Here is a 27,813-nt window from a genome sequence, read left to right as displayed (position 1 = left end):
GTACATCAGGGTATATGTAATATGTGAGGAGTACATCAGGGTATATGTAATATGTGAGGAGAACATCAGGATATATGTAATATGTGAGGAGTACATCAGGATATATGTAATATGTGAGGAGTATATGCAATATGTGAGGAGCACATCAGGGTATATGTAATATGTGAGGAGCACATCAGGGTATATGTAATATGTGAGGAGCCCATCAGGATATATGTAATATGTGAGGAGCCCATCAGGATATATGTAATATGTGAGGAGCACATCGGGGTATATGTAATATGTGAGGAGTACATCAGGATATATGTAATATGTGAGGAGTACATCAGGGTATATGTAATATGTGAGGAGTACATCAGGATATATGTAATATATGAGGAGTACATCAGGGTATATGTAATATGTGAGGAGTACATCAGGGTATATGTAATATGTGAGGAGTACATCAGGGTATATGTAATATGAGAGGAGTACATCAGGATATATGTAATATGTGAGGAGTACATCAGGATATATGTAATATGTGAGGAGTACATCAGGATATATGTAATATGTGAGGAGTACATCAGGGTATATGTAATATGTGTGGAGTACATCAGGGTATATGTAATATGTGAGGAGTACATCAGGGTATATGTAATATGTGAGGAGTACATCAGGATATATGTAATATGTGAGGAGTACATCAGGGTATATGTAATATGTGAGGAGTACATCAGGGTATATGTAATATGTGAGGAGTACATCAGGGTATATGCAATATGTGAGGAGTACATCAGGGTATATGTAATATGTGAGGAGTACATCAGGGTATATGTAATATGTGAGGAGTACATCAGGGTATATGTAATATGTGAGGAGTACATCAGGGTATATGTAATATGTGAGGAGTACATCAGGGTATATGTAATATGTGAGGAGTACATCAGGGTATATGTAATATGTGAGGAGTACATCAGGGTATATGTAATATGTGAGGAGTACATCAGGATATATGTAATATGTGAGGAGTACATCAGGATATATGTAATATGTGAGGAGTACATCAGGATATATGTAATATGTGAGGAGTACATCAGGGTATATGTAATATGTGAGGAGTACATCAGGATATATGTAATATGTGAGGAGTACATCAGGATATATGTAATATGTGAGGAGTACATCAGGGTATATGTAATATGTGAGGAGAACATCAGGGTATGTGTAATATGTGAGGAGTACATCAGGGTATATGTAATATGTGAGGAGTACATCAGGATATATGTAATATGTGAGGAGTACATCAGGGTATATGTAATATGTGAGGAGTACATCAGGGTATATGTAATATGTGAGGAGTACATCAGGGTATATGTAATATGTGAGGAGCACATCAGGGTATATGTAATATGTGAGGAGTACATCAGGATATATGTAATATGTGAGGAGTACATCAGGATATATGTAATATGTGAGGAGTACATCAGGGTATATGTAATATGAGAGGAGTACATCAGGGTATATGTAATATGTGAGGAGTACATCAGGATATATGTAATATGTGAGGAGTACATCAGGATATATGTAATATGTGAGGAGTACATCAGGATATATGTAATATGTGAGGAGTACATCAGGGTATATGTAATATGTGAGGAGTACATCAGGGTATATGTAATATGTGAGGAGTACATCAGGATATATGTAATATGTGAGGAGTACATCAGGATATATGTAATATGTGAGGAGTACATCAGGGTATATGTAATATGTGAGGAGTACATCAGGATATATGTAATATATGAGGAGTACATCAGGGTATATGTAATATGTGAGGAGTACATCAGGGTATATGTAATATGTGAGGAGTACATCAGGGTATATGTAATATGTGAGGAGTACATCAGGATATATGTAATATGTGAGGAGTACATCAGGATATATGTAATATGTGAGGAGTACATCAGGGTATATGTAATATGTGAGGAGTACATCAGGATATATGTAATATGTGAGGAGTACATCAGGGTATATGTAATATGTGAGGAGTACATCAGGATATATGTAATATGTGAGGAGTACATCAGGGTATATGTAATATGTGAGGAGTACATCAGGGTATATGTAATATGTGAGGAGTACATCAGGATATATGTAATATGTGAGGAGTACATCAGGGTATATGTAATATGTGAGGAGTACATCAGGGTATATGTAATATGTGAGGAGTACATCAGGATATATGTAATATGTGAGGAGTACATCAGGGTATATGTAATATGTGAGGAGTACATCAGGATATATGTAATATGTGAGGAGTACATCAGGATATATGTAATATGTGAGGAGCACATCAGGGTATATGTAATATGTGAGGAGCACATCAGGATATATGTAATATGTGAGGAGTACATCAGGGTATATGTAATATGTGAGGAGTACATCAGGATATATGTAATATGTGAGGAGTACATTAGGGTGTATGTAATATGTGAGGAGCACATCAGGATATATGTAATATGTGAGGAGTACATCAGGGTATATGTAATGTGTGAGGAGTACATCAGGATATATGTAATATGTGAGGAGTACATCAGGATATATGTAATATGTGAGGAGTACATCAGGGTATATGTAATATGTGAGGAGTACATCAGGATATATGTAATATGTGAGGAGTACATCAGGGTATATGTAATATGTGAGGAGTACATCAGGCTATATGTAATATGTGAGGAGTACATCAGGATATATGTAATATGTGAGGAGTACATCAGGATATATGTAATATGTGAGGAGTACATCAGGGTATATGTAATATGTGAGGAGTACATCAGGATATATGTAATATGTGAGGAATACATCAGGATATATGTAATATGTGAGGAGTACATCAGGATATATGTAAGCTTATTATTATATATCATGTGACACATATCTGGGTGATTATTATATATCATGTGACACATATCTGGGTGATTATTATATATCATGTCACACATATCTGGGTGATTATTATATATCATGTGACACATATCTGGGTGATTATTATTATTATATATCATGTGACACATATCTGGGTGATTATTATTATATATCATGTGACACATATCTGGGTGATTATTATATATCATGTGACACATATCTGGGTGATTATTATTATATATCATGTGACACATATCTGGGTGATTATTATTATATATCATGTGACACATATCTGGGTGATTATTATATATCATGTGACACATATCTGGGTGATTATTATTATATATCATGTGACACATATCTGGGTGATTATTATATATCATGTGACACATATCTGGGTGATTATTATTATTATATATCATGTGACACATATCTGGGTGATTATTATTATATATCATGTGACACATATCTGGGTGATTATTATATATCATGTGACACATATCTGGGTGATTATTATTATATATCATGTGACACATATCTGGGTGATTATTATTATATATCATGTGACACATATCTGGGTGATTATTATTATATATCATGTGACACATATCTGGGTGATTATTATTATATATCATGTGACACATATCTGGGTGATTATTATTATATATCATGTGACACATATCTGGGTGATTATTATTATATATCATGTGACACATATCTGGGTGATTATTATATATTATGTGACACATATCTGGGTGTTTATTATATATCATGTGACACATATCTGGGTGATTATTATATATCATGTGACACATATCTGGGTGATTATTATATATCATGTGACACACGGGGCGGTCACTGCTTTCAGAGGTCACGCTGTCCTTGAGATGGATAATAGATCTCCCCCTCCAGGAAGGCAGGACGATGTTGTGTAACTCTACGGCTGTGAGAAGGGAAGCCAATAATTCGGAGCTCCGCCGCAGCCGTTACTATAAAGACGTATCAGGGAATTATTGAGTAAAGGCCTAAACATGAAATCGGAAGCTGAGATATCACGAGATTCTTACAGAACGGAGGGGTTACACTTTGGAGGGGGAGGGGACGTCACTCACCTTGCAGAGACGGAGGTAGCAGGGCCGGAAATTGTGGGACCACTCAGATACACAATGAACTTCATCTATACAGGCAAAGGCCACTGGAGGGAGCTGGTCAGCAGAGGGCAGACAGCTGGTGCCTGAATAGCCTCCTCCCACTAAGGCTTCGGGGGACAGCAGGAGAACGTGCACCTTCCCCTGCTTCACCTAAAGTAATCACAGTCAACCATCAGCAAGTGCAGAATGTCACCACCAAGGACAGCACACATGGGGGGTGCAGTAACACGCGCCGGGGGCTACACATGCAAGGCGAAGGAAAAGGGGTGCGGGATCACACGCACCAGGGGTAACACAATAAACACACAGTAATCGGACACGTGACGTCACCTTCTCCAGCGCGGCTTCACGCTGAGTCCGGGTCATGTTGGAGTGAATACAAACAGCCTTCAGCATTGAGGGAAGACCCGAGACCTGCGGAGAGGGGGACAGATCACCGAGGTGAGACTCGCCACCACATCTATATTATATAGCACCATTACCTTCCAGGACGCTGAACATGAAGTACATATAAACGATAAGTGACAACCTGCTGAAAAGGAAGAGATGGCCCTGCCCGAGGGGGCTTACAAGAAAAAAAGCTATGCACCTGTGATGGTGCATTGTGTGTCAAGTCCACGAGACATAAAGTTTCCTCATTGTCGAGTCTCCACAGGGGGTCATCAGGAGGCACCACCATTACTCAGCTAGAGACCAGCAAACCAAGCAGATCCAATTATCTCCCCCTGTGTGTGTCCTCATCCCGGCTGTGGCAATACACATGATAGCACAAAGGACCACAACTCCCATACAGACAGTAGAGACACAAACTAAAGTCATTATAATGATGGTGACTAGAAACTGCCAAGATGTTCCTCCCCCTGAGGGGTATATAAGGGCTTGCCCTGGGGAGGAGGGAGATCTTCTGGATTTAGACCTTCAGGAGAGCTGAGGCCAGCGCTCTGAAGATGTTCCTCCCCCTGAGGGGTATATAAGGGCTTGTCCTGGGGAGGAGGGAGATCTTCTGGATTTAGACCTTCAGGAGAGCTGAGGCCAGCGCTCTGAAGATGTTCCTCCCCCTGAGGGGTATATAAGGGCTTGTCCTGGGGAGGATGGAGATCTTCTGGATTTAGACCTTCAGGAGAGCTGAGGCCAGCGCTCTGAAGATGTTCCTCCCCCTGAGGGGTATATAAGGGCTTGTCCTGGGGAGGAGGGAGATCTTCTGGATTTAGACCTTCAGGAGAGCTGAGGCCGGCGCTCTGAAGATGTTCCTCCCCCTGAGGGGTATATAAGGGCTTGTCCTGGGGAGGATGGAGATCTTCTGGATTTAGACCTTCAGGAGAGGTGAAGATGTTCCTCCCCCTGAGGGGTATATAAGGGCTTGTCCTGGGGAGGAGGGAGATCTTCTGGATTTAGACGTTCAGGAGAGGTGAAGCTGAGGCCGGCGCACTGAAGATGTTCCTCCCCCTGAGGGGTATATAAGGGCTTGTCCTGGGGAGGAGGGAGATCTTCTGGATTTAGACCTTCAGGAGAGCTGAGGCCAGCGCTCTGAAGATGTTCCTCCCCCTGAGGGGTATATAAGGGCTTGTCCTGGGGAGGATGGAGATCTTCTGGATTTAGACCTTCAGGAGAGCTGAGGCCGGCGCTCTGAAGATGTTCCTCCCCCTGAGGGGTGTATAAGGGCTTGTCCTGGGGAGGATGGAGATCTTCTGGATTTAGACCTTCAGGAGAGCTGAGGCCGGCGCTCTGAAGATGTTCCTCCCCCTGAGGGGTGTATAAGGGCTTGTCCTGGGGAGGATGGAGATCTTCTGGATTTAGACCTTCAGGAGAGGTGAAGCTGAGGCCGGCGCACTGAAGATGTTCCTCCCCCTGAGGGGTATATAAGGGCTTGTCCTGGGGAGGATGGAGATCTTCTGTATTTAGACCTGAAGGAGAGCTGAAGCTGAGGCCGGCGCTCTGAAGATATTCCTGTGATCACCTGATCTTGTGGACTGTGTGTTGTTCCTGCAGTGAACGAGACTTGTTCTGTCAGCATTGGATGCAATAAACCCTGTTGGAGTTGCTCTGTCGTCACTGGCTCTGGTGATCGTGTATTAACTTAATGAACCCCATGACAACTGGTGTCAGAAGTGGGATCAACAGAGCGCAGGAGAGATGGACAGAGGTCTGCACACCGGGATGTCTATTGTGAGGAGAGCAATTGTGGTTTACCAGGAGGCAATGGACTGTCTCGGACTAAAGTCTACAGGAGACATTGAACGTTGGGCTTGGGATCGGGGCTCGGACTATGGCAAGGAAGGAACAAGTCCTTGTGCGAGCTCAGGAGTTGTACCAGGAGACCATGGATGCTCTGGGATGTTTGGCCTCCAAGGATGATAAGTTCTGGGACTGGAATTGGTGTCTGGCAGCAGCGGAGCGAGAGGTGCCGCAAACATGGTGTGAACGGCCAGCACAGTGTTATAAGGATTGTGCTGCTGCTCCAGGCCCCGATCGCTACAGATCTCCAGAGAAAGCTCCAGATTGTCCTGAGGTGAGTGATGTGAAGTCTGTGGGCAGCTTATCCCATAAGACGTGGGAGCACCAGGAAGAGGGAACAGATTCTGAACTCAATACTGGACCGGAAGGAATGCATACAGAGGATGTCTATATATCTACAGAAACAAATCCTGTGGATGATGAAGATACAGGAGATATAACTAGCGCTGGTGTGGATGATGAAGACACAGGAGATATAACTAGCACTGGTGTGGATGATGAGGATACAGGAGCTGTAACTAGCACTGGTGTGGATGATGAAGATACAGGAGCTGTAACTAGCGCTGGTGTGGATGATGAAGACACAGGAGATATAACTAGCACTGGACCTCCTGAAACCTTTGGCACGGAGTATACCAGTGCCAGTTTTGAAAGCGCAACTGAGGTTAAGTCACATGAAACAGACCCCCTAGTGAGCAATGATGTGTGTGTGTGTCTCCCGGCGATGTGTTTCCTGCGTCCCCTTCACCCCAGGATTTCCCAGAGGTTGAGGAATCCAGCTGTGTTGTTGCCTTGAGGTCTGATTTGTCTTTGTCCAATGATGTTGTGGATGTTACGGTCAGTATGGACTCTCCAGGCACACAGTCTTCCAACATGGATGAGGATGACACTGGAGTGTCAGCGAGTTCTAAGGTGGAAGAAGCAGGTCTGTGAAGGACAAGACACTGGTCCCAACAGCAGTCGTGACCTCCATGATGGTGAGACTTCAGCCCCTTTTCCATTATGGCCCTTGTTTTCTCAAACCGATTGGACTTCTACCTCCCCATCTTCTGCCACCAAATTCTCAGGACTCACTTCAATTCTGAACAGTGACTGTATTTTCTGGTGTGATATTTGCCTGGGTGATGGGTCAGATAGTATGCCAGCATTACCCCATATATTGTGGTGGGATGCAGTGGGGAGGAAAGTGTCTGGGTGGGCGATGCGGAGCCTGCAGAAACCTGTATACTGGATAAAAGGTCCCAAGAAACCTCCAGACCTCAGAGACTCCATCTCACTAGCTGGACTGTCCTGGAGGCCACCGGATCATATCTTCCAAAGCGAACAGATGACGTGGAACTTTTTGTGGAAATTTCTTGAACCTTGTGATTGTGTTTCCAGACATTGCTCTTAGCCCTGGATCTACATGTGCACTGGACTTTCTTTACAGCCTGTGGACTGTTCCTATTGAACTGTAATAAGTGGTTTATGAGTGAGGTGGCCAGCGGCCTGTGTAGGCCACATGGCCAGCTCACTTATTATATGAGGGGAGTGGTTGTGCTGGTGCATTATGTGTGGATTATTATGAGTCCTCAGCAGAGAGGAATGACTCTGTAATCAGGTACCTCAGGTCGTGTCTCCAGCCTATGGACAATCAGACGAGTCAGAGGTGCAGCCACAAGACATAAAGTGTTCTCATTGTTCAGTCTCCACAGGGGATCATCAGGAGGCACCACAGTTATATTCAGCTCAGGTGCAGATCAGCAAACAGAGCAGATCCAATTATATCCCCCCCTGTGTGTCCTCCATGTATCTTCTCCTGCCGCGCCGCGTCCTCCTCCATGTACCTTCTCCTGCCGCGCCGCGTCCTCCTCCATGTACCTTCTCCTGCCGCGCCGCGTCCTCCTCCATGTACCTTCTCCTGCCGCGCCGCGTCCTCCTCCATGTACCTTCTCCTGCCGCGCCGCGTCCTCCTCCATGTACCTTCTCCTGGCGCGCCGCGTCCTCCTCCATGTACCTTCTCCTGGCGCGCCGCGTCCTCCTCCATGTACCTTCTCCTGCCGCGCCGCGTCCTCCTCCATGTACCTTCTCCTGCCGCGCCGCGTCCTCCTCCATGTACCTTCTCCTGCCGCGCCGCGTCCTCCTCCATGTACCTTCTCCTGCCGCGCCGCGTCCTCCTCCATGTACCTTCTCCTGCCGCGCCGCGTCCTCCTCCATGTACCTTCTCCTGCCGCGCCGCGTCCTCCTCCATGTACCTTCTCCTGCCGCGCCGCGTCCTCCTCCATGTACCTTCTCCTGGCGCGCCGCGTCCTCCTCCATGTACCTTCTCCTGCCGCGCCGCGTCCTCCTCCATGTACCTTCTCCTGCCGCGCCGCGTCCTCCTCCATGTACCTTCTCCTGCCGCGCCGCGTCCTCCTCCATGTACCTTCTCCTGCCGCGCCGCGTCCTCCTCCATGTACCTTCTCCTGCCGCGCCACGTCCTCCTCCATGCACCTTCTCCTGCCGTGCTGTGCTGTGTCCTCCATGTACCCTCTCCTGCCGCACCACCTCCATGTACCCTCGTCTGCCGTGCCACCTCGAGTCACCCCAAAATCATGAACCTCTAGTTGCCATGCTGTGCTCTTCCCATGCCCCCCTTGCCATCCTCTGTATGTCACCCTGTCTTGCCTATTATTCATCTTACATGGAAATAATATTCATTCATTACAGAATAGTAGGCAGCACATTACCTGATCATCCATCAGAGAGACCAGCGGGGATATGACCAGTGTGATACATGGAGATCTCATGGCATACATGTACGCTGGCAGCTGATAACACAGAGACTTTCCCATCCCAGTAGAGAGAATAACCAGGGAGGAGAAGCCTGAAACAGAGGAGAGGATAGACATGAGATCTATGACCAGCCGCCTGCTCTGATGATGGGACAAGTGGGGAGAAATAAGATGGGACGATTTACCAGACAAGATCCTCATGACAGCCTCCTCCTGCCCTGAACGAAACTTCTGGTATCCCAACTCATGGAGGGCATCGTACACCTCAGGAGGAGCCTCTGTGTCACATAAGCAGTGGGAAAATATTAAACACAAACAAGGGCACTACAGACCTCGGACATCTACTGTAGAAGCATCAATGGTGGAGCAATCAGGCCATCTCCAGCTCATCATGGTGGTGTCCTTACCGCGGACTCGCCCGGACGCTGCCAGATCATACAGAGGCTGCATGGCGGGGGGAGGGGGAGCCTGTTCATAAACTGGCTTCACAATGTCTAGCACTACATCGGGTTCCTGGCCCAGCTCTGCTGCAACACCTGTAAGGTCTGAACGGAGAGAGACACGAGAGGTCACGTCAGAAGTTCACAATATTACACCCCCACCAGCATGCAGCACATGAGGCCAGTGGGGAACATTGCAGACCTGTGCCACTTACCACAGGCCGGCCTTAGCTGAGTGTTTGTCATACGGGCCACCTCTTCTAATGTCGGCAGCACAAGATCCTCCTCGTCCTCGGGGTCTGACTTTGGGAGAGGCAGCACAGTGACCCCTGAATAAAAGAACCAGAAGCGTTCAGATCTCATATCTCTGCTATGTTTCAGGGTGCGCAACTCAATATTCCACCAGAGGCCACCGAGCCGTGTACAGGACACTACCATGAACGAGGTGAGCATCTCTGCGGTTCATTCACTGAAGGGGCCCCAGATCTGCAGGGTTAAGACCCTCACACAAAAAAAATCAGAGGGGTCCTACCTTTCCCAGGACACTGAGAGGCCCAATGACCAGGCTGCCCGCAGCGGAAGCAAATGTCCTCACTGTGGTTAAAATGACTCCCGCCGCCACCAAACTGCTCCCCCTTCTTCTGCCACTTCTGCTTCCACATCTGAGAGACAGAGGACACAGAGTCCAATCAACACACAAGAGAACATGCATGACCCACTAGAAAGAGCGCGCGCACGCCTGGCGAGAGAAAGAGCGCGCGCACGCCTGGCGAGAGAAAGAGCGCGCGCACGCCTGGCGAGAGAAAGAGCGCGCGCACGCCTGGCGAGAGAAAGAGCGCGCGCACGCCTGGCGAGAGAAAGAGCGCGCGCACGCCTGGCGAGAGAAAGAGCGCGCGCACGCCTGGCGAGAGAAAGAGCGCGCGCACGCCTGGCGAGAGAAAGAGCGCGCGCACGCCTGGCGAGAGAAAGAGCGCGCGCACGCCTGGCGAGAGAAAGAGCGCGCGCACGCCTGGCGAGAGAAAGAGCGCGCGCACGCCTGGCGAGAGAAAGAGCGCGCGCACGCCTGGCGAGAGAAAGAGCGCGCGCACGCCTGGCGAGAGAAAGAGCGCGCGCACGCCTGGCAAGAGAAAGAGCGCGCGCACGCCTGGCGAGAGAAAGAGCGCGCGCACGCCTGGCGAGAGAAAGAGCGCGCGCACGCCTGGCGAGAGAAAGAGCGCGCGCACGCCTGGCGAGAGAAAGAGCGCGCGCACGCCTGGCGAGAGAAAGAGCGCGCGCACGCCTGGCGAGAGAAAGAGCGCGCGCACGCCTGGCGAGAGAAAGAGCGCGCGCACGCCTGGCGAGAGAAAGAGCGCGCGCACGCCTGGCGAGAGAAAGAGCGCGCGCACGCCTGGCGAGAGAAAGAGCGCGCGCACGCCTGGCGAGAGAAAAAGAGCGCGCGCACGCCTGGCGAGAGAAAGAGCGCGCGCACGCCTGGCGAGAGAAAGAGCGCGCGCACGCCTGGCGAGAGAAAGAGCGCGCGCACGAGACACGCGAGAGAAAGAAAAAGACAACAAAAACACATGAGACAACACACAATACGTAGAAACAGAGAAAAAGATAGAGCGCACACGAGAGGGACAGAGAAAAACACAGGAGAGCGAGACAGAGAAAAACACAGGAGAGCGGGACAGAGAAAAACACAGGAGAGAGGGACAGAGAAAAACACAGGAGAGAGGGACAGAGAAAAACACAGGAGAGCGGGACAGAGAAAAACACAGGAGAGCGGGACAGAGAAAAACACAGGAGAGCGGGACAGAGAAAAACACAGGAGAGCGGGACAGAGAAAAACACAGGAGAGAGGGACAGAGAAAAACACAGGAGAGAGGGACAGAGAAAAACACAGGAGAGAGGGACAGAGAACTTTGAGATACAGCGTGTTACCTGCTTTCTGAGCCTGCTCCCATTCAGTGCAAAACCTTTCACATGAGACTTCTTCTTCAGATTGATCCGAACAAAGTTCCCAGTTCGTTTTGGGGGTGCCCTGTGAGGACACGAAGAGAGTGGAGTAATTAGAGGGAGTCCAGGGATTGGATAAAACGTAGGCAGGATTCACAAAGGATGGAAATGCTGCCGATTTTCCGCAGCATATCCTCAGCGTTTCGACACGTTACATGCAGCGGAATTCACGTCTTCCACACAAAAAAAAAAAAAGAGTGTAAAATCCACTGTAAACATCTGCCACAGAATAAGCGCGCTGTGGACCCCGATCCTCCTCCGGACAATGTTCAGCAGCATGTGGAGGAGATTTGTTGAAGTCTGATCCACATGGGACTGTAATCCTCTGCGGACTTCCTGCAGCATTTCCATCCTGTGCGAGTCCAGTCCAGGAGCGGCCGAGACCTTGTGTGAATTGTACCTGACACCCTTAGCAGTGCTGGCAGTGACTCTCCGTGCCGTGTCTTTTTCCTCTATCACCTCACCAAGCAGATTCTCCGTTTCTCGGGCTGTGACATTATCCCTTGGGTGATCATCTTCTGTGTCTACTCCACCAGTCTTGGTCTTCTTTGAGGGCCTCTTGCTGCTCTTCTCAGACTCGGAATCTGTAGGGGTCTCTCTCTGCCTCTTTCCTCTTAGACTAGGTGTTGACTCGCTCTGCTGCTTCTTCCCCCGAGAAGACCTACCACGGACTTTGGTCTTGTTGCTTTTAGTGGACTCCCAATCCATGTCCTTCTGTTCTCTAGAAAAGTCCCCTACAGACGAGTCACTAGGCTCCAGTTTGGATTTCACCTTCTTATTCTGGAGGACGCTCTTTCCTGCCTGCACCTCGGTGACTCCTCGCTTCCCCATCTTGTGGTCACTTGATGTCCATGGGTCGTTCTGACCGCCTTCTGACCGCATTGCTGCCGTGTGTAGATGCAGACCTCCTCCGTTTTCAGATATGTTTTCACACCCTTTTGCGTCCTCCTTCCATTCTAGTTTGTGGTGCGTGTCCAGATTCTCACTTTCCTCGGGAGATCTTCTCTCTACCGTCTGCTCGGATGATACACGTTTGTGGTGTGTGTCCAGCTTCTCACTTTCCTCAGGAGATCTTCTCTCTGCCGTCTGCTCGGATGATACAAGTTTGTGGTGTGTGTCCGGACTCTCACTTTCCTCGGATGATACAAATTTGTGGTGTGTGTCCGGACTCTCACTTTCCTCGGGAGATCTTCTCTGTACCGTCTGCTCGGATGATACATATTTGTGGTGTGTGTCCGGACTCTCACTTTCCTCGGGAGATCTTCTCTCTGCAGTCTGCTTGGATGATACAAGAGTCTTGAGTTGATGGTCTACATCTGAATAGTTTACGGGTCGATTATCGGACTTCTCCACACGGGGTTCAGACTTGTGGCCTCTTCTCTCTCCGCTGCCCACAAATTGGCACCGTTCTCTTCCAAGCCTCAGCTCGCATCTCTCTAGCCAGTCCTGATCGAGTGACGTCAGACGCTGGCCAACTTTGGACTGGAGCTGGTGAAGTTTCCTCCCGGGGTTTTCTTGTGAGGCGGTTGTTAATCTGAAATTGTGCGGCTGGATTCCTGGCAAAATATTTTGGAATTCATCGGTAGATCCTGAACAAGTGTCATGAGGAACATCCCCGGTTATCACTGGAACAGCGGCGGGAGAGGAACGGATCTTCTTTGCTTCTTCTTTGGTGGCACTGGCGGAGGTTCGGGGCAGATACGACTTCTTCAATGATACTGGACGATCCTACAGAACAATGACCTCACATGAGAAGTGGACGCAGCAGATCAACGTGTACACAAAGTCCGCTGCATTCTAAGCACCGGCAGCCAATCAGCGCTCTGTACTGGACGGGGGCGCCGCTGATGTCTAACCATCTAATGGGGTGCAGAGATTATGTGGGCACAGGCTGGAGTATCATGGATTACTGGGGTGCAGAGATTATTATGTGGGCACAGGCTGGAGTATCATGGATTACTGGGGTGTAGAGATTATTATGTGGGCACAGGCTGGAGTATCATGGATTACTGGGGTGCAGAGATCATTATGTGGGCACAGGCTGGAGTATCATGGATTACTGGGGTGCAGAGATTATTATGTGGGCACAGGCTGGAGTATCATGGATTACTGGGGTGCAGGTGTTTTTGGGGTGCGGTCATCCTTCCACTAGTTCAGGACAAAGTCACACACACCAGTATACAGAATATATATTGTTTTTACTTTTAAGGCTCCTCCCAAATTGGTTTTAAGCTTCATTCCAAAATACTGGACAGATGTGTTCAGGGAGTGGCGCTCGGCAGAGGTCATCTCCGGAGTCACGCTGCCACGATTCAGATGACGTCCCCATGAGTCTGCTGTCTAAAGAGAGCACAACACAGGACGAGGTAAGAAATAAGAACCCACATCTAGGATGATCCCTGAGCGTGATCTCCCCTTACACACACACACACACACACACACACACACACACACACACACACACACACACACACACACACACACACACACACAGAACGCGCGCTCTCCCCTTACACACACACAGAGCGCGCTCTCTCTCCCCTTACACACACAGCCCCTGAGCGCGCGCGCGCTCACCCCTTACACACAGCCCCTGAGCGCGCGCGCTCACCCCTTACACACACATCCCCTGAGCGCGCGCGCTCACCCCTTACACACACAGCCCCTGAGCGCGCGCGCGCGCTCACCCCTTACACACACATCCCCTGAGCGCGCTCACCCCTTACACACACATCCCCTGAGCGCGCGCGCTCTCCCCTTACACACACACAGCCCCAGAGCGCGCTCCTCCCTTACACACACACACAGCCCCAGAGCGCGCGCTCCCCTTACACACACACACACACACAGCCCCAGAGCGCGCGCTCCCCTTACACACACACACACAGCCCCAGAGCGCGCGCTCCCCTTACACACACACACACAGCCCCAGAGCGCGCGCTCCCCTTACACACACACACACAGCCCCAGAGCGCGCGCTCCCCTTACACACACACAGCCCCAGAGCGCGCTCTCCCCTTACACACACAGCCTCAGAGCGCGCTCTCCCCTTACACACACAGCCTCAGAGCGCGCTCTCCCCTTACACACACAGCCTCAGAGCGCGCGCTCCCCTTACACACACACAGCCCCAGAGCGCGCTCTCCCCTTACACACACACAGCCCCAGAGCGCGCTCTCCCCTTACACACACAGCCCCAGAGCGCGCTCTCCCCTTACACACACAGCCCCAGAGCGCGCTCTCCCCTTACACACACAGCCCCAGAGCGCGCTCTCCCCTTACACACACAGCCTCAGAGCGCGCTCTCCCCTTACACACAGCCCCAGAGCGCGCTCTCCCCTTACACACACAGCCCCTGAGCGCGCTCTCCCCTTACACACAGCCCCAGAGCGCGCTCTCCCCTTACACACACAGCCCCTGAGCGCGCTCTCCTTTACACACACAGCCCCTGAGCGCGCTCTCCCCTTACACACACAGCCCCTGAGCGCGCTCTCCCCTTACACACACAGCCCCTGAGCGCGCTCTCCCCTTACACACACAGCCCCTGAGCACACTCTCCCCTTACACACCTCAGACGCTGCGCTGCTCTCAGACTCCGGGGGACATAAGACAGACGTCGTGGTCGCTCTTCCTTGTTTCAGGCTTCGGAACTCTCTGTACAAATCTGGAGGAAAGAAGAACACAAGTCCAACACAAAAGAAAAGAGAACGCTCCAGCGGGAGGCGGTGTAACCATAGCAACCGCTCAGCTAGCGCTGCCCATAGACATCACATCTCATGGACAGTCTGCACATGGGAGGTCGGCTGGATAGGATTCATAATTGGTCAGCACGTGGCATCCGCAGCTCATCCATACTGAGAAACATCAACCGTTCCCAGGTCCGTTATACATCAATCATTGCCAATTCATTATATCCCCCGATCCCGCATAGATCCCGATCCCATCATTAGAGAAACATCTCACTCGTCTGGGAACATGGTCATAGTCTCTGCCATTACTACCTCTTGTAGCGGAGTCAGAAGTGTGACCGCTCTTACTGTAGAGAACCCGTCCTCCCCATGACCTGCCCAGGGACTATGTACAGATGTGGGAATGAATAAGTCACGTGCCAGTTCTTTATATGGACCACACAGATTTATACATGGTGATAACGTGTAAGATGACCAGGACCTCCTGACTAATGGATTCTTCTAGTTGCCACCTCTGAAGCCTCTCCAGCTCTTCAAGATCATTCTACAATGTGGAGCTGAAAACTGAATCCAGAGACTCGTGTATGAAGAATTACAGGTGAAAGTGTGACCACCACCTGCACTGCAGCCCACTCTGGAGAGGCTCCCATCCCCCACACGCTCGTCTTATTACTTTATAGAACTTCCACATATCCCTGGTGTAGTCCCGGGGATCACAGATCATCTACAGAACAACCACATGCAGGACACTTACCCTGCGTCTCCCGAGACGAATCCTCCACGTCCGCCTGTCAGACAAGAGACGTCAGTGAGGAGAGAAGCCATGAAGTGTCCCCCCGAAAATACAAGAGCAGAGGACAAGACTGTGCTCAAAATACAGCAGAGAGTGACCCACAAAGGAGGAGAGACCAGCCGGGACTTATTCTCACTTCAAACCTCTCGTATCTCTCTTCTAGAGTGTAAGCTCCTGTGGTCAGGACTCTTACCCCTCCTCCACCTCTCGTATAGAGTGTAAGCTCCTGTGGTCCGGACTCTTACCCCTCCTCCTCCTCTCGTATAGAGTGTAAGCTCCTGTGGTCCGGACTCTTACCCCTCCTCCTCCTCTCGTATAGAGTGTAAGCTCCTGTGGTCAGGACTCTTACCCCTCCTCCTCCTCTCGTGTAGAGTGTAAGCTCCTGTGGTCAGGACTCTTACCCCTCCTCCTCCACCTCTCTTCTAGAGTGTAAGCTCCTGTGGTCAGGACTCTTACCCCTCCTCCCCCTCTCGTATAGAGTGTGAGCTCCTGTGGTCAGGACGGGCAGCAAGTTCTGTACCTTGTTGGGCTTCCTCTTGTGCTCCTTCAGGTACTCGGCCTCCCAGGTCTTCAGGAGAAGCTTCACCTCATTATATCGATCCATCTGATGTTCCGCTACAATAATGACAGAATAACCGGACTGTGACTGGAGGCGGCAAAGAACAGAAGGGTTAATGACGGGGGCACCTCCCCCGTACATCAGCAGGTGAGAGCAGCGCTCCCGCCATTAACCCGTCATACACACCCCACTCATTAAATTCTCAGTTTCCCCACCTTGATGCCGCCGCTCGCTGGTTTCACCTCTGACATTTTAGGATTATTTTACAATGAGATTCACAGAACTAGAAAGGTCCCAAATCCGGCACGTTCCAGACATCGCGACCATGTAACAGCCCTATCCGGAGCGCATTATATCCCCTGCCCGCACCTGCCGGGATACGTGGCGAGCGCTGGAGTATAATCTCTCGTTCCTCTCCCCGGGAGATCATTCAGGATTGTCCATATTCTGGTCAGATTATAATTTATTACTTATGTGTATATCAGAGTAATCAGAGGCTCCAGTATGTACCTGATATATATACAGTGAAGGAAATAAGTATTTGATCCCTTGCTGATTTTGTAAGTTTGCCCGCTGTCAAAGACATGAACAGTCTAGAATTTTTAGGCTAGGTTCATTTTACCAGTGAGAGATAAATTATATAAAAAACAGAAAATCACATTGTCAGAATTATATCTATTTATTTGCATTGTGCACAGAGAAATAAGTATTTGATCCCTTTGGCAAACAAGACTTAATACTTGGTGGCAAAGCCCTTGTTGGCAAGCACAGCAGTCAGATGTTTTTTGTAGTTGATAATGAGGTTTGCACACGTTAGATGGAATTTTGGCCCACTCCTCTTTGCAGATCATCTGTAAATCATTAAGATTTCGAGGCTGTCGCTTGGCAACTCGGATCTTCAGCTCCCTCCATAAGTTTTCGATGGGATTAAGGTCTGGAGACTGGCTAGGCCACTCCATGACCTTAATGTGCTTCTTTTTGAGCCACTCCTTTGTTGCCTTGGCTGTATGTTTCGGGTCATTGTCGTGCTGGAAGACCCAGCCACGAGCCATTTTTAATGTCCTGGTGGAGGGAAGGAGGTTGTCACTCAGGATTTGACGGTACATGGCTCCATCCATTCTCCCATTGATGCGGTGAAGTAGTCCTGTGCCCTTAGCAGAGAAACACCCCCAAAACATAATGTTTCCACCTCCATGCTTGACAGTGGGGACGGTGTTCTTTGGGTCATAGGCAGCATTTCTCTTCCTCCAAACACGGCGAGTTGAGTTAATGCCAAAGAGCTCAATTTTAGTCTCATCTGACCACAGCACCTTCTCCCAATCACTCTCAGAATCATCCAGATGTTCATTTGCAAACTTCAGACGGGCCTGTACATGTGCCTTCTTGAGCAGGGGGACCTTGCGGGCACTGCAGGATTGTAATGTGTTACCAATGGTTTTCTTGGTGACTGTGGTCCCAGCTGCCTTGAGATCATTAACAAGTTCCCCCCGTGTAGTTTTCGGCTGAGCTCTCACCTTCCTCAGGATCAAGGATACCCCACGAGGTGAGATTTTGCATGGAGCACCAGATCGATGTGGATTGACAGTCATTTTGTATGTCTTCCATTTTCTTACTATTGCACCAACAGTTGTCTCCTTCTCACCCAGCGTCTTACTTATGGTTTTGTAGCCCATTCCAGCCTTGTGCAGGTCTATGATCTTGTCCCTGACATCCTTAGAAAGCTCTTTGGTCTTGCCCATGTTGTAGAGGTTAGAGTCAGACTGATCATTGAGTCTGTGGACAGGAGTCTCTTATACAGGTGACCATGTAAGAGCTGTCTATAATGCAGGCACCAAGGTGATTTGGAGCAGTAACTGGTCTGGAGGAGGCTGAACTCTTAATGGTTGGTCGGGGGTCACATACTTATTTCTCTGTGCACAATGCAAATAAATAGAGATCATTTTGACAATGTGTTTTTTTTTTTTATATATAATCTCTCACTGGTAAAATTAACCTAGCCTAAAAATTCTAGACTGTTCATGACTCTGACAGTGGGCAAACTTACAAAATCAGCAAGGGATCAAATACTTATTTCCTTCACTGTATATATATATATAGAAAGAAGCATAGAACACAGTAACGGCACCAGGACTTCAGGGTGGATTTATTCACCTCAACACAGCAACGTTTCGGTTCAACAGGAACCTTTTTCAAGCCATGAGTTGAGGTTCTATGCTTCTTTCTATTGTGTTTTGGGGAATTGATTCACCCCCAGGTAACGAGCACATGGCCTGATTTTTTGCAACCATTGGAGTGCTGTGTTCATCTATTTCTGGACTGTATATATATATATATATATATATATATATATATATATATATATATATATATATATATATATACACACACACACACACACACACACACATACACTACCGTTCAAAAGTTTAGGGTCACTTAGAAATGTCCTTATTTTTGCAAGAAAAGCACAGTTTTTTTCAATGAAGAAAACATGAAATGAATCAGAAATCCACTCTATACATTGTTAATGTGATAAATGACTATTCTAGCTGCAAACGTCTGGTGTTTAATGCAATATCTACATAGGTGTATAGAGGCCATTCCCAGCAACCATCACTCCAGTGTTCTAATGGTACATTGTGTTTGCTGACTGTGTTACACGGCTAATGGATGATTAGAAAACACTTGAAAACCCTTGTGCAATTATGTTAGCACCGCTGTAAACAGTTTTGCTGTTTAGAGGAGCTATAAAACTGACCTTCCTTTGAGCTAGTTGAGAATCTGGAGCATTATATTTGTGGGTTCGATTAAACTCTCAAAATGGCTAGAAAAAGAGAGTTTTCATGTGAAACTCGACAGTCTATTCTTGTTCTTAGAAATTAAGGCTATTCCATGCGAGAAATTGCCAAGAAACTGAAGATTTCCTACAACGGTGTGTACTACTCCCTTCAGAGGACAGCACAAACAGGCTCTAACCAGAGTAGAAAGAGAAGTGGGAGGCCCCGCGGCACAACTGAGCAACAAGACAAGTACATTAGAGTCTCTAGTGTGAGAAATAGACGCCTCACAGGTCCTCAACTGGCAGCTTCATTAAATAGTACCCGCAAAACGCCAGTGTCAACGTCTACAGTGAAGAGGCGACTCCGGGATGCTGGCCTTCAGGGCAGAGTGGCAAAGAAAAAGCCATATCTGAGACTGGCTAATAAAAGGAAAAGATTAATATGGGCAAAAGCTCAGACATTGGACAGAGGAAGATTGGAAAAAAGTGTAATGGACAGACGAATGGAAGTTTGAGGTGCTTGGATCACAAAGAAGAACATTTGTGAGACGCAGAACAAGTGAAAAGATGCTGGAAGAGCGCCTGACGCCATCTGTCAAGCATGGTGGAGGTCATGTGATGGTCTGGGGTAAAGGGGGAGATTTGTACAAGGTAAAAGGGATTGTGAATAAGGAAGGCTATCACTCCGCAACGCCATGCCATACCCTGTGGACAGCGCTTGATTGGAGCCAATTTCATCCTACAACAGGACAATGACCCAAAGCACCTCCAAATGATGCCAGAACTATTTAGGGAAGAAGCCGGCAGCCGGTATTCTATCTGTAATGGAGTGGCCGGCGCAGTCACCAGATCTCAACCCCATAGAGCTGTTGTGGGAGGAGCTTGACCGTATGGTACGCAAGAAGTGCCCATCAAGCCAATCCAACTTGTGGGAGGGGCTTCTGGAAGCATGGGGGGGGGGGGGAAATGTCTCCCGATGACCTCAGCAAATTAACTGCTCGAATGCCAAAGGTCTGCAATGCTGGAATTGCTGCAAATGGAGCGACCAAAGCAAAGTCTGAAGGAGAAAATTATTATTTCTGACCTTGTCAATGTCTGGACTGGATTTTCTAGTCATTTTGCAACTCATTTGATAAATATAAGTGTGAGATTTCATGGAAAACACAACATTGTCTGGGTGACCCCAAACTTTTGAACGGTAGTGTGTGTGTGTATATATATATATATATATATATATATACACACACACACACACACACACTTGTAGCCAGAAACATTACAAGTAACAGATAAAGTTGTACGGAAACTTCTCCCTTCACGGGATTAAAATAAATAAACAACATGTCCCAAAAAGAGGGTCATTATTTTGCATAAAATATATTTTATTGCCCCCACATTAGATAAAAACAAAAACCCTACACACGACGTATCTACACGACCGGAATAACCTGAAGAATTAAATGAACAGGTTATTGAGTGTGAAACGTGAACGGGATAAAAAATAAAAAGAAAAACGATGCCGAGAATTCCTTTTTCCAATATATATATATCGTAAAACTAAATTATTTCTACCCCAAAACTGCGCAGCGATAAATACAACTTCTCCCGCATAAAACAGCCGCCTCGGAAAACAGCCGCCTCGGAAAACAGCCGCCTCGGAAAACAGCCGCCTCGGAAAACAGCCGCCTCGGAAAACAGCCGCCTCGGAAAACAGCCGCCTCGGAAAACCGCCGCCTCGGAAAACAGCCGCCTCGGAAAACAGCCGCCTCGGAAAACAGCCGCCTCGGAAAACAGCCGCCTCGGAAAACAGCCGCCTCGGAAAACCGCCGCCTCGGAAAACCGCCGCCTCGGAAAACAGCCGCCTCGGAAAACAGCCGCCTCGGAAAACAGCCGCCTCGGAAAACAGCCGCCTCGGAAAACAGCCGCCTCGGAAAACAGCCGCCTCGGAAAACAGCCGCCTCGGAAAACAGCCGCCTCGGAAAACAGCCGCCTCGTAAAACAGCCGCCTCGTAAAACAGCCGCCTCGTAAAACAGCCGCTTCGTCAATGAAAAAGAAAAAAGTTATGGCCGCTAAAAGTCAAAAACAGAAAAATGTAGCCGTTATTGAGGGGTTAAAGCCAATAACCAAATCAAACGATAATGGCGACATCCCAGCCAGTCCCCCGCTACAGAGAAAAGGGACCGGACAGGGACCCTGCCGCTGCAACGTGGCCCTGGGGTCCACAACAGATTCCTACATCTCCAGAAGCCTGAGGAGCCGCGACACGTTATCCACCTCCTTCTCTGCCGCTCCAGTCCCATCAAGGACCCCGCCGGCTCTCTGATATTGTTATTACTCCATCTCCTTCTCTGCCGCTCCAGTCCCATCAAGGACCCCCGCCGCCTCTCTGATATTGTTATTACTCCATCTCCTTCTCTGCCGCTCCAGTCCCATCAAGGACCCCGCCGGCTCTCTGATATTATCATTACTCCATCTCCCCTTTACATACCCCGCCCGGGGCTCTCCACCCAGTAATAATAGAGTATCAGAAACCAGGGGACATCCCGTGCGATATGGCAGGCGCGATCGGGGAGAGCATTTTATTTTCCTCTTTAAATATTTCCCTAAATGTTTTTTCCAAGGTTTCCCCTATTTTTAGATTAACCCCCCGGACGCAGCTGAGTGACGATCCCTCCAGCGCTTCCGTAATCCCGGACTCTGTCATACCCCCCCCCCCTTATGATCTCCACATCTACCAGACGTCACGTTATAATAATCCCCCAGATCTACCTCATCATTTATAATCTCCATACCCCCCCCCTTATTATCTCCACGTCTACCGGACGTCACGTTATAATAATCCGTTAGATCTACCTAATCATTTATAATCTCCACCCCCCCCCTTATTATCTCCACATCTACCGGACGTCACGTTATAATAATCCCCCAGATCTACCTCATCATTTATAATCTCCATACACCCCCCCCCTTATTATCTCCACATCTACCGGACGTCACGTTATAATAATCCCTCAGATCTACCGCATCATTTATAATCTCCATACACCCCCCCCCTTATCTCCACGTCTACCGGACGTCACGTTATAATAATCCCTCAGATCTACCTCATCATTTATAATCTCCACACCCCCCCCTTATTATCTCCACATCTACCGGACGTCACGTTATAATAATCCCTGAGATCTACCTCATCATTTATAATCTCCACACCCCCCCTCTTATTATCTCCACATCTACCGGACGTCACGTTATAATAATCCCCCAGATCTACCTCATCATTTATAATCTCCATACACCCCCCCCCCCTTATTATCGCCACATGTACCGGACGTCACGTTATAATAATCCCCCAGATCTACCTCATCATTTATAATCTCCATACACCCCCCCCCCCTTATTATCTCCACATCTACCAGACGTCACGTTATAATAATCCCCCAGATCTACCTCATCATTTATAATCTCCATACACCCCCCCCCCCCCTTATTATCTCCACATCTACCGGACGTCACGTTATAATAATCCTCCAGATCTACCTCATCATTTATAATCTCCATACACCACCCCACCCTTATTATCTCCACATCTACCGCACATCACGTTATAATAATCCCTCAGATCTACCTCATCATTTATAATCCCCCCCCCTTATTATCTCCACATCTACCAGACGTCACGTTCTAATAATCCCTCAGATCTACCTCATCATTTATAATCTCCATACACCCCCCCTCTTATTATCTGCACATCTACCGCACGTCACGTTATAAGAATCCCTCAGATCTACCTCATCATTTATTATCTCCACATCTACCGGACGTCACGTTATAATAATCCCTCAGATCTACCTCATCATTTATAATCTCCACACCCCCCCTCTTATTATCTCCACATCTACCGGACGTCATGTTATAATAATCCCCCAGATCTACCTCATCATTTATAATCTCCATACACCCCCCCCCTTATTATCTCCACATCTACCGGACATCACGTTATAATAATCCCTCAGATCTACCTCATCATTTATAATCTCCACACCCCCCCCCTTTATTATCTCCACATCAACCGGACATCACGTTATAATAATCCCTCAGATCTACCTCATCATTTATAATCTCCACACCCCCCCCCCTTATTATCTCCACATCTACCGGACGTCACGTTATAATAATCCCCCAGATCTACCGCATCATTTATAATCTCCACACCCCCCCTCTTATTATCTCCACATCTACCGGACGTCACGTTATAATAATCCCCCAGATCTACCTCATCATTTATGATCTCCATACACCCCCCCCCCCTTATTATCTCCACATCTACCGGACGTCACGTTATAATAATCCCTCAGATCTACCTCATCATTTATAATCTCCATACACCCCCCCCTTATTATCTCCACATCTACCGGACGTCACGTTATAATAATCCCCCAGATCTACCTCATCATTTATAATCTCCCCCGCCTTATTATCTCCACATCTACCGGACGTCACGTTATAATAACCCCTCAGATCTACCTCATCATTTATAATCTCCATACACCCCCCCCCCCTTATTATCTCCACATCTACCGGACGTCACAATAATCCCCCAGATCTACCTCATCATTTATAATCTCCCCCCCCCTTATTATCTCCACATCTACCGGAGGTCACGTTATAATAATCCCTCAGATCTACCTCATCATTTATAATCTCCATACACACCCCCCCTCTTATTATCTCCACATCTACCGGACGTCACATTATAATAATCCCCCAGATCTACCTCATCATTTATAATCTCCATACACACACCCCTTATTATCTCCACATCTACCGGACGTCACGTTATAATAATCCCTCAGATCTACCTCATCATTTATAATCTCCCCCCCTTATTATCTCCACATCTACCGCACGTCACGTTATAATAACCCCTCAGATCTACCTCATCATTTATAATCTCCATACACCCCCCCCCCCCTTATTATCTCCACATCTACCGGACGTCACGTTATAATAATCCCTCAGATCTACCTCATCATTTATAATCTCCATACCCCCCCCTTATTATCTCCACATCTACCGGACGTCACGTTATAATAATCCGTTAGAACTACCTAATCATTTATAATCTCCATACACCCCCCCCCCTTATTATCTCCACATCTACCGGACGTCACGTTATAATAATCCCTCAGATCTACCTCATCATTTATAATCTCCATACACAGCCCCCCCCCCTTATTATCTCCACATCTACCGGACGTCACGTTATAATAATCCCTCAGATCTACCTCATCATTTATAATCTCCATACCCCCCCCCTTATTATCTCCACATCTACCGGACGTCACGTTATAATAATCCCCCAGATCTACCTCATCATTTATAATCTCCATACACCCCCCCCCCTTATTATCTCCACATCTACCGGACGTCACGTTATAATAATCCCTCAGATCTACCTCATCATTTATAATCTCCATACCCCCCCCTTATTATCTCCACATCTACCGGACGTCACGTTATAATAATCCCCCAGATCTACCTCATCATTTATAATCTCCATACACCCCCCCCTTATTATCTCCACATCTACCGGACGTCACGTTATAATAATCCCCCAGATCTACCTCATCATTTATAATCTCCATACACACCCCCCCCCCTTATCTCCACGTCTACCGGACGTCACGTTATAATAATCCCTCAGATCTACCTCATCATTTATAATCTCCCCCCCTTATTATCTCCACATCTACCGCACGTCACGTTATAATAACCCCTCAGATCTACCTCATCATTTATAATCTCCATACACCCCCCCCCCTTATTATCTCCACATCTACCGGACGTCACGTTATAATAATCCCTCAGATCTACCTCATCATTTATAATCTCCATACCCCCCCCTTATTATCTCCACATCTACCGGACGTCACGTTATAATAATCCGTTAGATCTACCTAATCATTTATAATCTCCATACACCCCCCCCCCCTTATTATCTCCACATCTACCGGACGTCACGTTATAATAATCCCTCAGATCTACCTCATCATTTATAATCTCCATACACAGCCCCCCCCCCCTTATTATCTCCACATCTACCGGACGTCACGTTATAATAATCCCTCAGATCTACCTCATCATTTATAATCTCCATACCCCCCCTTATTATCTCCACATCTACCGGACGTCACGTTATAATAATCCCCCAGATCTACCTCATCATTTATAATCTCCATACACCCCCCCCCCTTATTATCTCCACATCTACCGGACGTCACGTTATAATAATCCCTCAGATCTACCTCATCATTTATAATCTCCATACCCCCCCCTTATTATCTCCACATCTACCGGACGTCACGTTATAATAATCCCCCAGATCTACCTCATCATTTATAATCTCCATACACCCCCCCCTTATTATCTCCACATCTACCGGACGTCACGTTATAATAATCCCCCAGATCTACCTCATCATTTATAATCTCCATACACCCCCCCCCTTATCTCCACGTCTACCGGACGTCACGTTATAATAATCCCTCAGATCTACCTCATCACTTATAATCTTCATACAACCCCCCCTTATCTCCACGTCTACCGGACGTCACGTTATAATAATCCCTCAGATCTACCTCATCACTTATAATCTCCATACACCCCCCCCTTATTATCTCCATATCTACCGGACGTCACGTTATAATAATCCCCCAGATCTACCTCATCATTTATAATCTCCATACACCCCCCCCTTATTATCTCCACATCTACCGCACGTCACGTTATAATAATCCCTCAGATCTACCTCATCATTTATAATCTCCATACACCCCCCCCCTTATTATCTCCACATCTACCGGACGTCACGTTATAATAATCCCCCAGATCTACCTCATCATTTATAATCTCCATACACCCCCCCTTATTATCTCCACATCTACCGGACGTCACGTTATAATAATCCCTCAGATCTACCTCATCATTTATAATCTCCATACACCCCCCCCCCTTATTATCTCCACATCTACCGGACGTCACGTTATAATAATCCCTCAGATCTACCTCATCATTTATAATCTCCATACACCCCCCCCCTTATTATCTCCACATCTACCGGACGTCACGTTATAATAATCCCTCAGATCTACCTCATCATTTATAATCTTCACCCCCCCCCTTATTATCTCCACATCTACCGGACGTCACGTTATAATAATCCCCCAGATCTACCTCATCATTTATAATCTCCCCCCCCCCCTTATTATCTCCACATCTACCGGACGTCACGTTATTATAATCCCCCAGATCTACCTCATCATTTATAATCTCCATACACCCCCCCCTTATTATCTCCACATCTACCGGACGTCACGTTATAATAATCCCTCAGATCTACCTCATCATTTATAATCTCCATACACACCCCCCTTATTATCTCCACATCTACCGGACGTCACGTTATAATAATCCCCCAGATCTACCTCATCATTTATAATCTCCATACACCCCCCCCTTATTATCTCCACATCTACCGGACGTCACGTTATAATAATCCCCCAGATCTACCTCATCATTTATAATCTCCATACACACCCCCCCCTTATTATCTCCACATCTACCGGACGTCACGTTATAATAATCCCCCAGATCTACCTCATCATTTATAATCTCCATACACACCCCCCCCTTATTATCTCCACATCTACCGGACGTCACGTTATAATAATCCCTCAGATCTACCTCATCATTTATAATCTCCATACACCCCCCCCCCCTTATTATCTCCACATCTACCGGAAGTCACGTTATAATAATCCCTCAGATCTACCTCATCATTTATAATCTCCATACCCCCCCCCCTTATTATCTCCACATCTACCGGACGTCACGTTATAATAATCCCTCACATCTACCTCATCATTTATAATCTCCATACACCCCCCCCCCTTATTATCTCCACATCTACCGGACGTCACGTTATAATAATCCGTTAGATCTACCTAATCATTTATAATCTCCATACACCCCCCCCCCTTATTATCTCCACATCTACCGGACGTCACGTTATAATAATCCCTCAGATCTACCTCATCATTTATAATCTCCATACACAGCCCCCCCCCCTTATTATCTCCACATCTACCGGACGTCACGTTATAATAATCCCTCAGATCTACCTCATCATTTATAATCTCCATACCCCCCCCCTTATTATCTCCACATCTACCGGACGTCACGTTATAATAATCCCCCAGATCTACCTCATCATTTATAATCTCCATACACCCCCCCCCCTTATTATCTCCACATCTACCGGACGTCACGTTATAATAATCCCTGAGATCTACCTCATCATTTATAATCTCCACACCCCCCCTCTTATTATCTCCACATCTACCGGACGTCACGTTATAATAATCCCCCAGATCTACCTCATCATTTATAATCTCCATACACCCCCCCCCTTATTATCTCCACATGTACCGGACGTCACGTTATAATAATCCC

At 47.6% G+C, this 27,813-nt stretch overlaps 1 protein-coding gene across 1 annotated transcript in view; it reads right to left on the bottom strand.

Moving 5' to 3' along the window:
* Window positions 1–4,019: 4,019 nt before the first annotated feature.
* Window positions 4,020–27,813, bottom strand: part of LOC142713740 (uncharacterized) — a gene marked incomplete at its 3' end in the record, with an annotated part of 31,429 nt that continues 7,635 nt past the window's right edge. Inside the window, exons 2-14 of the mRNA XM_075848608.1 lie at window positions 16,484–16,578; window positions 15,925–15,958; window positions 15,051–15,145; window positions 13,684–13,821; window positions 11,882–13,209; window positions 11,407–11,506; window positions 10,019–10,148; window positions 9,702–9,815; window positions 9,454–9,591; window positions 9,232–9,324; window positions 9,002–9,138; window positions 4,389–4,472; window positions 4,020–4,208 (exon numbers count right to left, since the gene is read on the bottom strand). Of these exons, the coding sequence (XP_075704723.1) occupies window positions 4,020–4,208; window positions 4,389–4,472; window positions 9,002–9,138; window positions 9,232–9,324; window positions 9,454–9,591; window positions 9,702–9,815; window positions 10,019–10,148; window positions 11,407–11,506; window positions 11,882–13,209; window positions 13,684–13,821; window positions 15,051–15,145; window positions 15,925–15,958; window positions 16,484–16,578 (2,675 nt within the window). The remainder of the gene's footprint in view (window positions 4,209–4,388; window positions 4,473–9,001; window positions 9,139–9,231; window positions 9,325–9,453; window positions 9,592–9,701; window positions 9,816–10,018; window positions 10,149–11,406; window positions 11,507–11,881; window positions 13,210–13,683; window positions 13,822–15,050; window positions 15,146–15,924; window positions 15,959–16,483; window positions 16,579–27,813) is intronic.

The sequence above is a fragment of the Rhinoderma darwinii genome, unplaced genomic scaffold, assembly GCF_050947455.1.
Source record: "Rhinoderma darwinii isolate aRhiDar2 unplaced genomic scaffold, aRhiDar2.hap1 Scaffold_4347, whole genome shotgun sequence".
NCBI classification, from domain to species: domain Eukaryota; kingdom Metazoa; phylum Chordata; class Amphibia; order Anura; family Rhinodermatidae; genus Rhinoderma; species Rhinoderma darwinii.
Note: the sequence above shows the minus strand (reverse complement) of the source record. Positions and strands in the feature narration are given on the sequence as shown.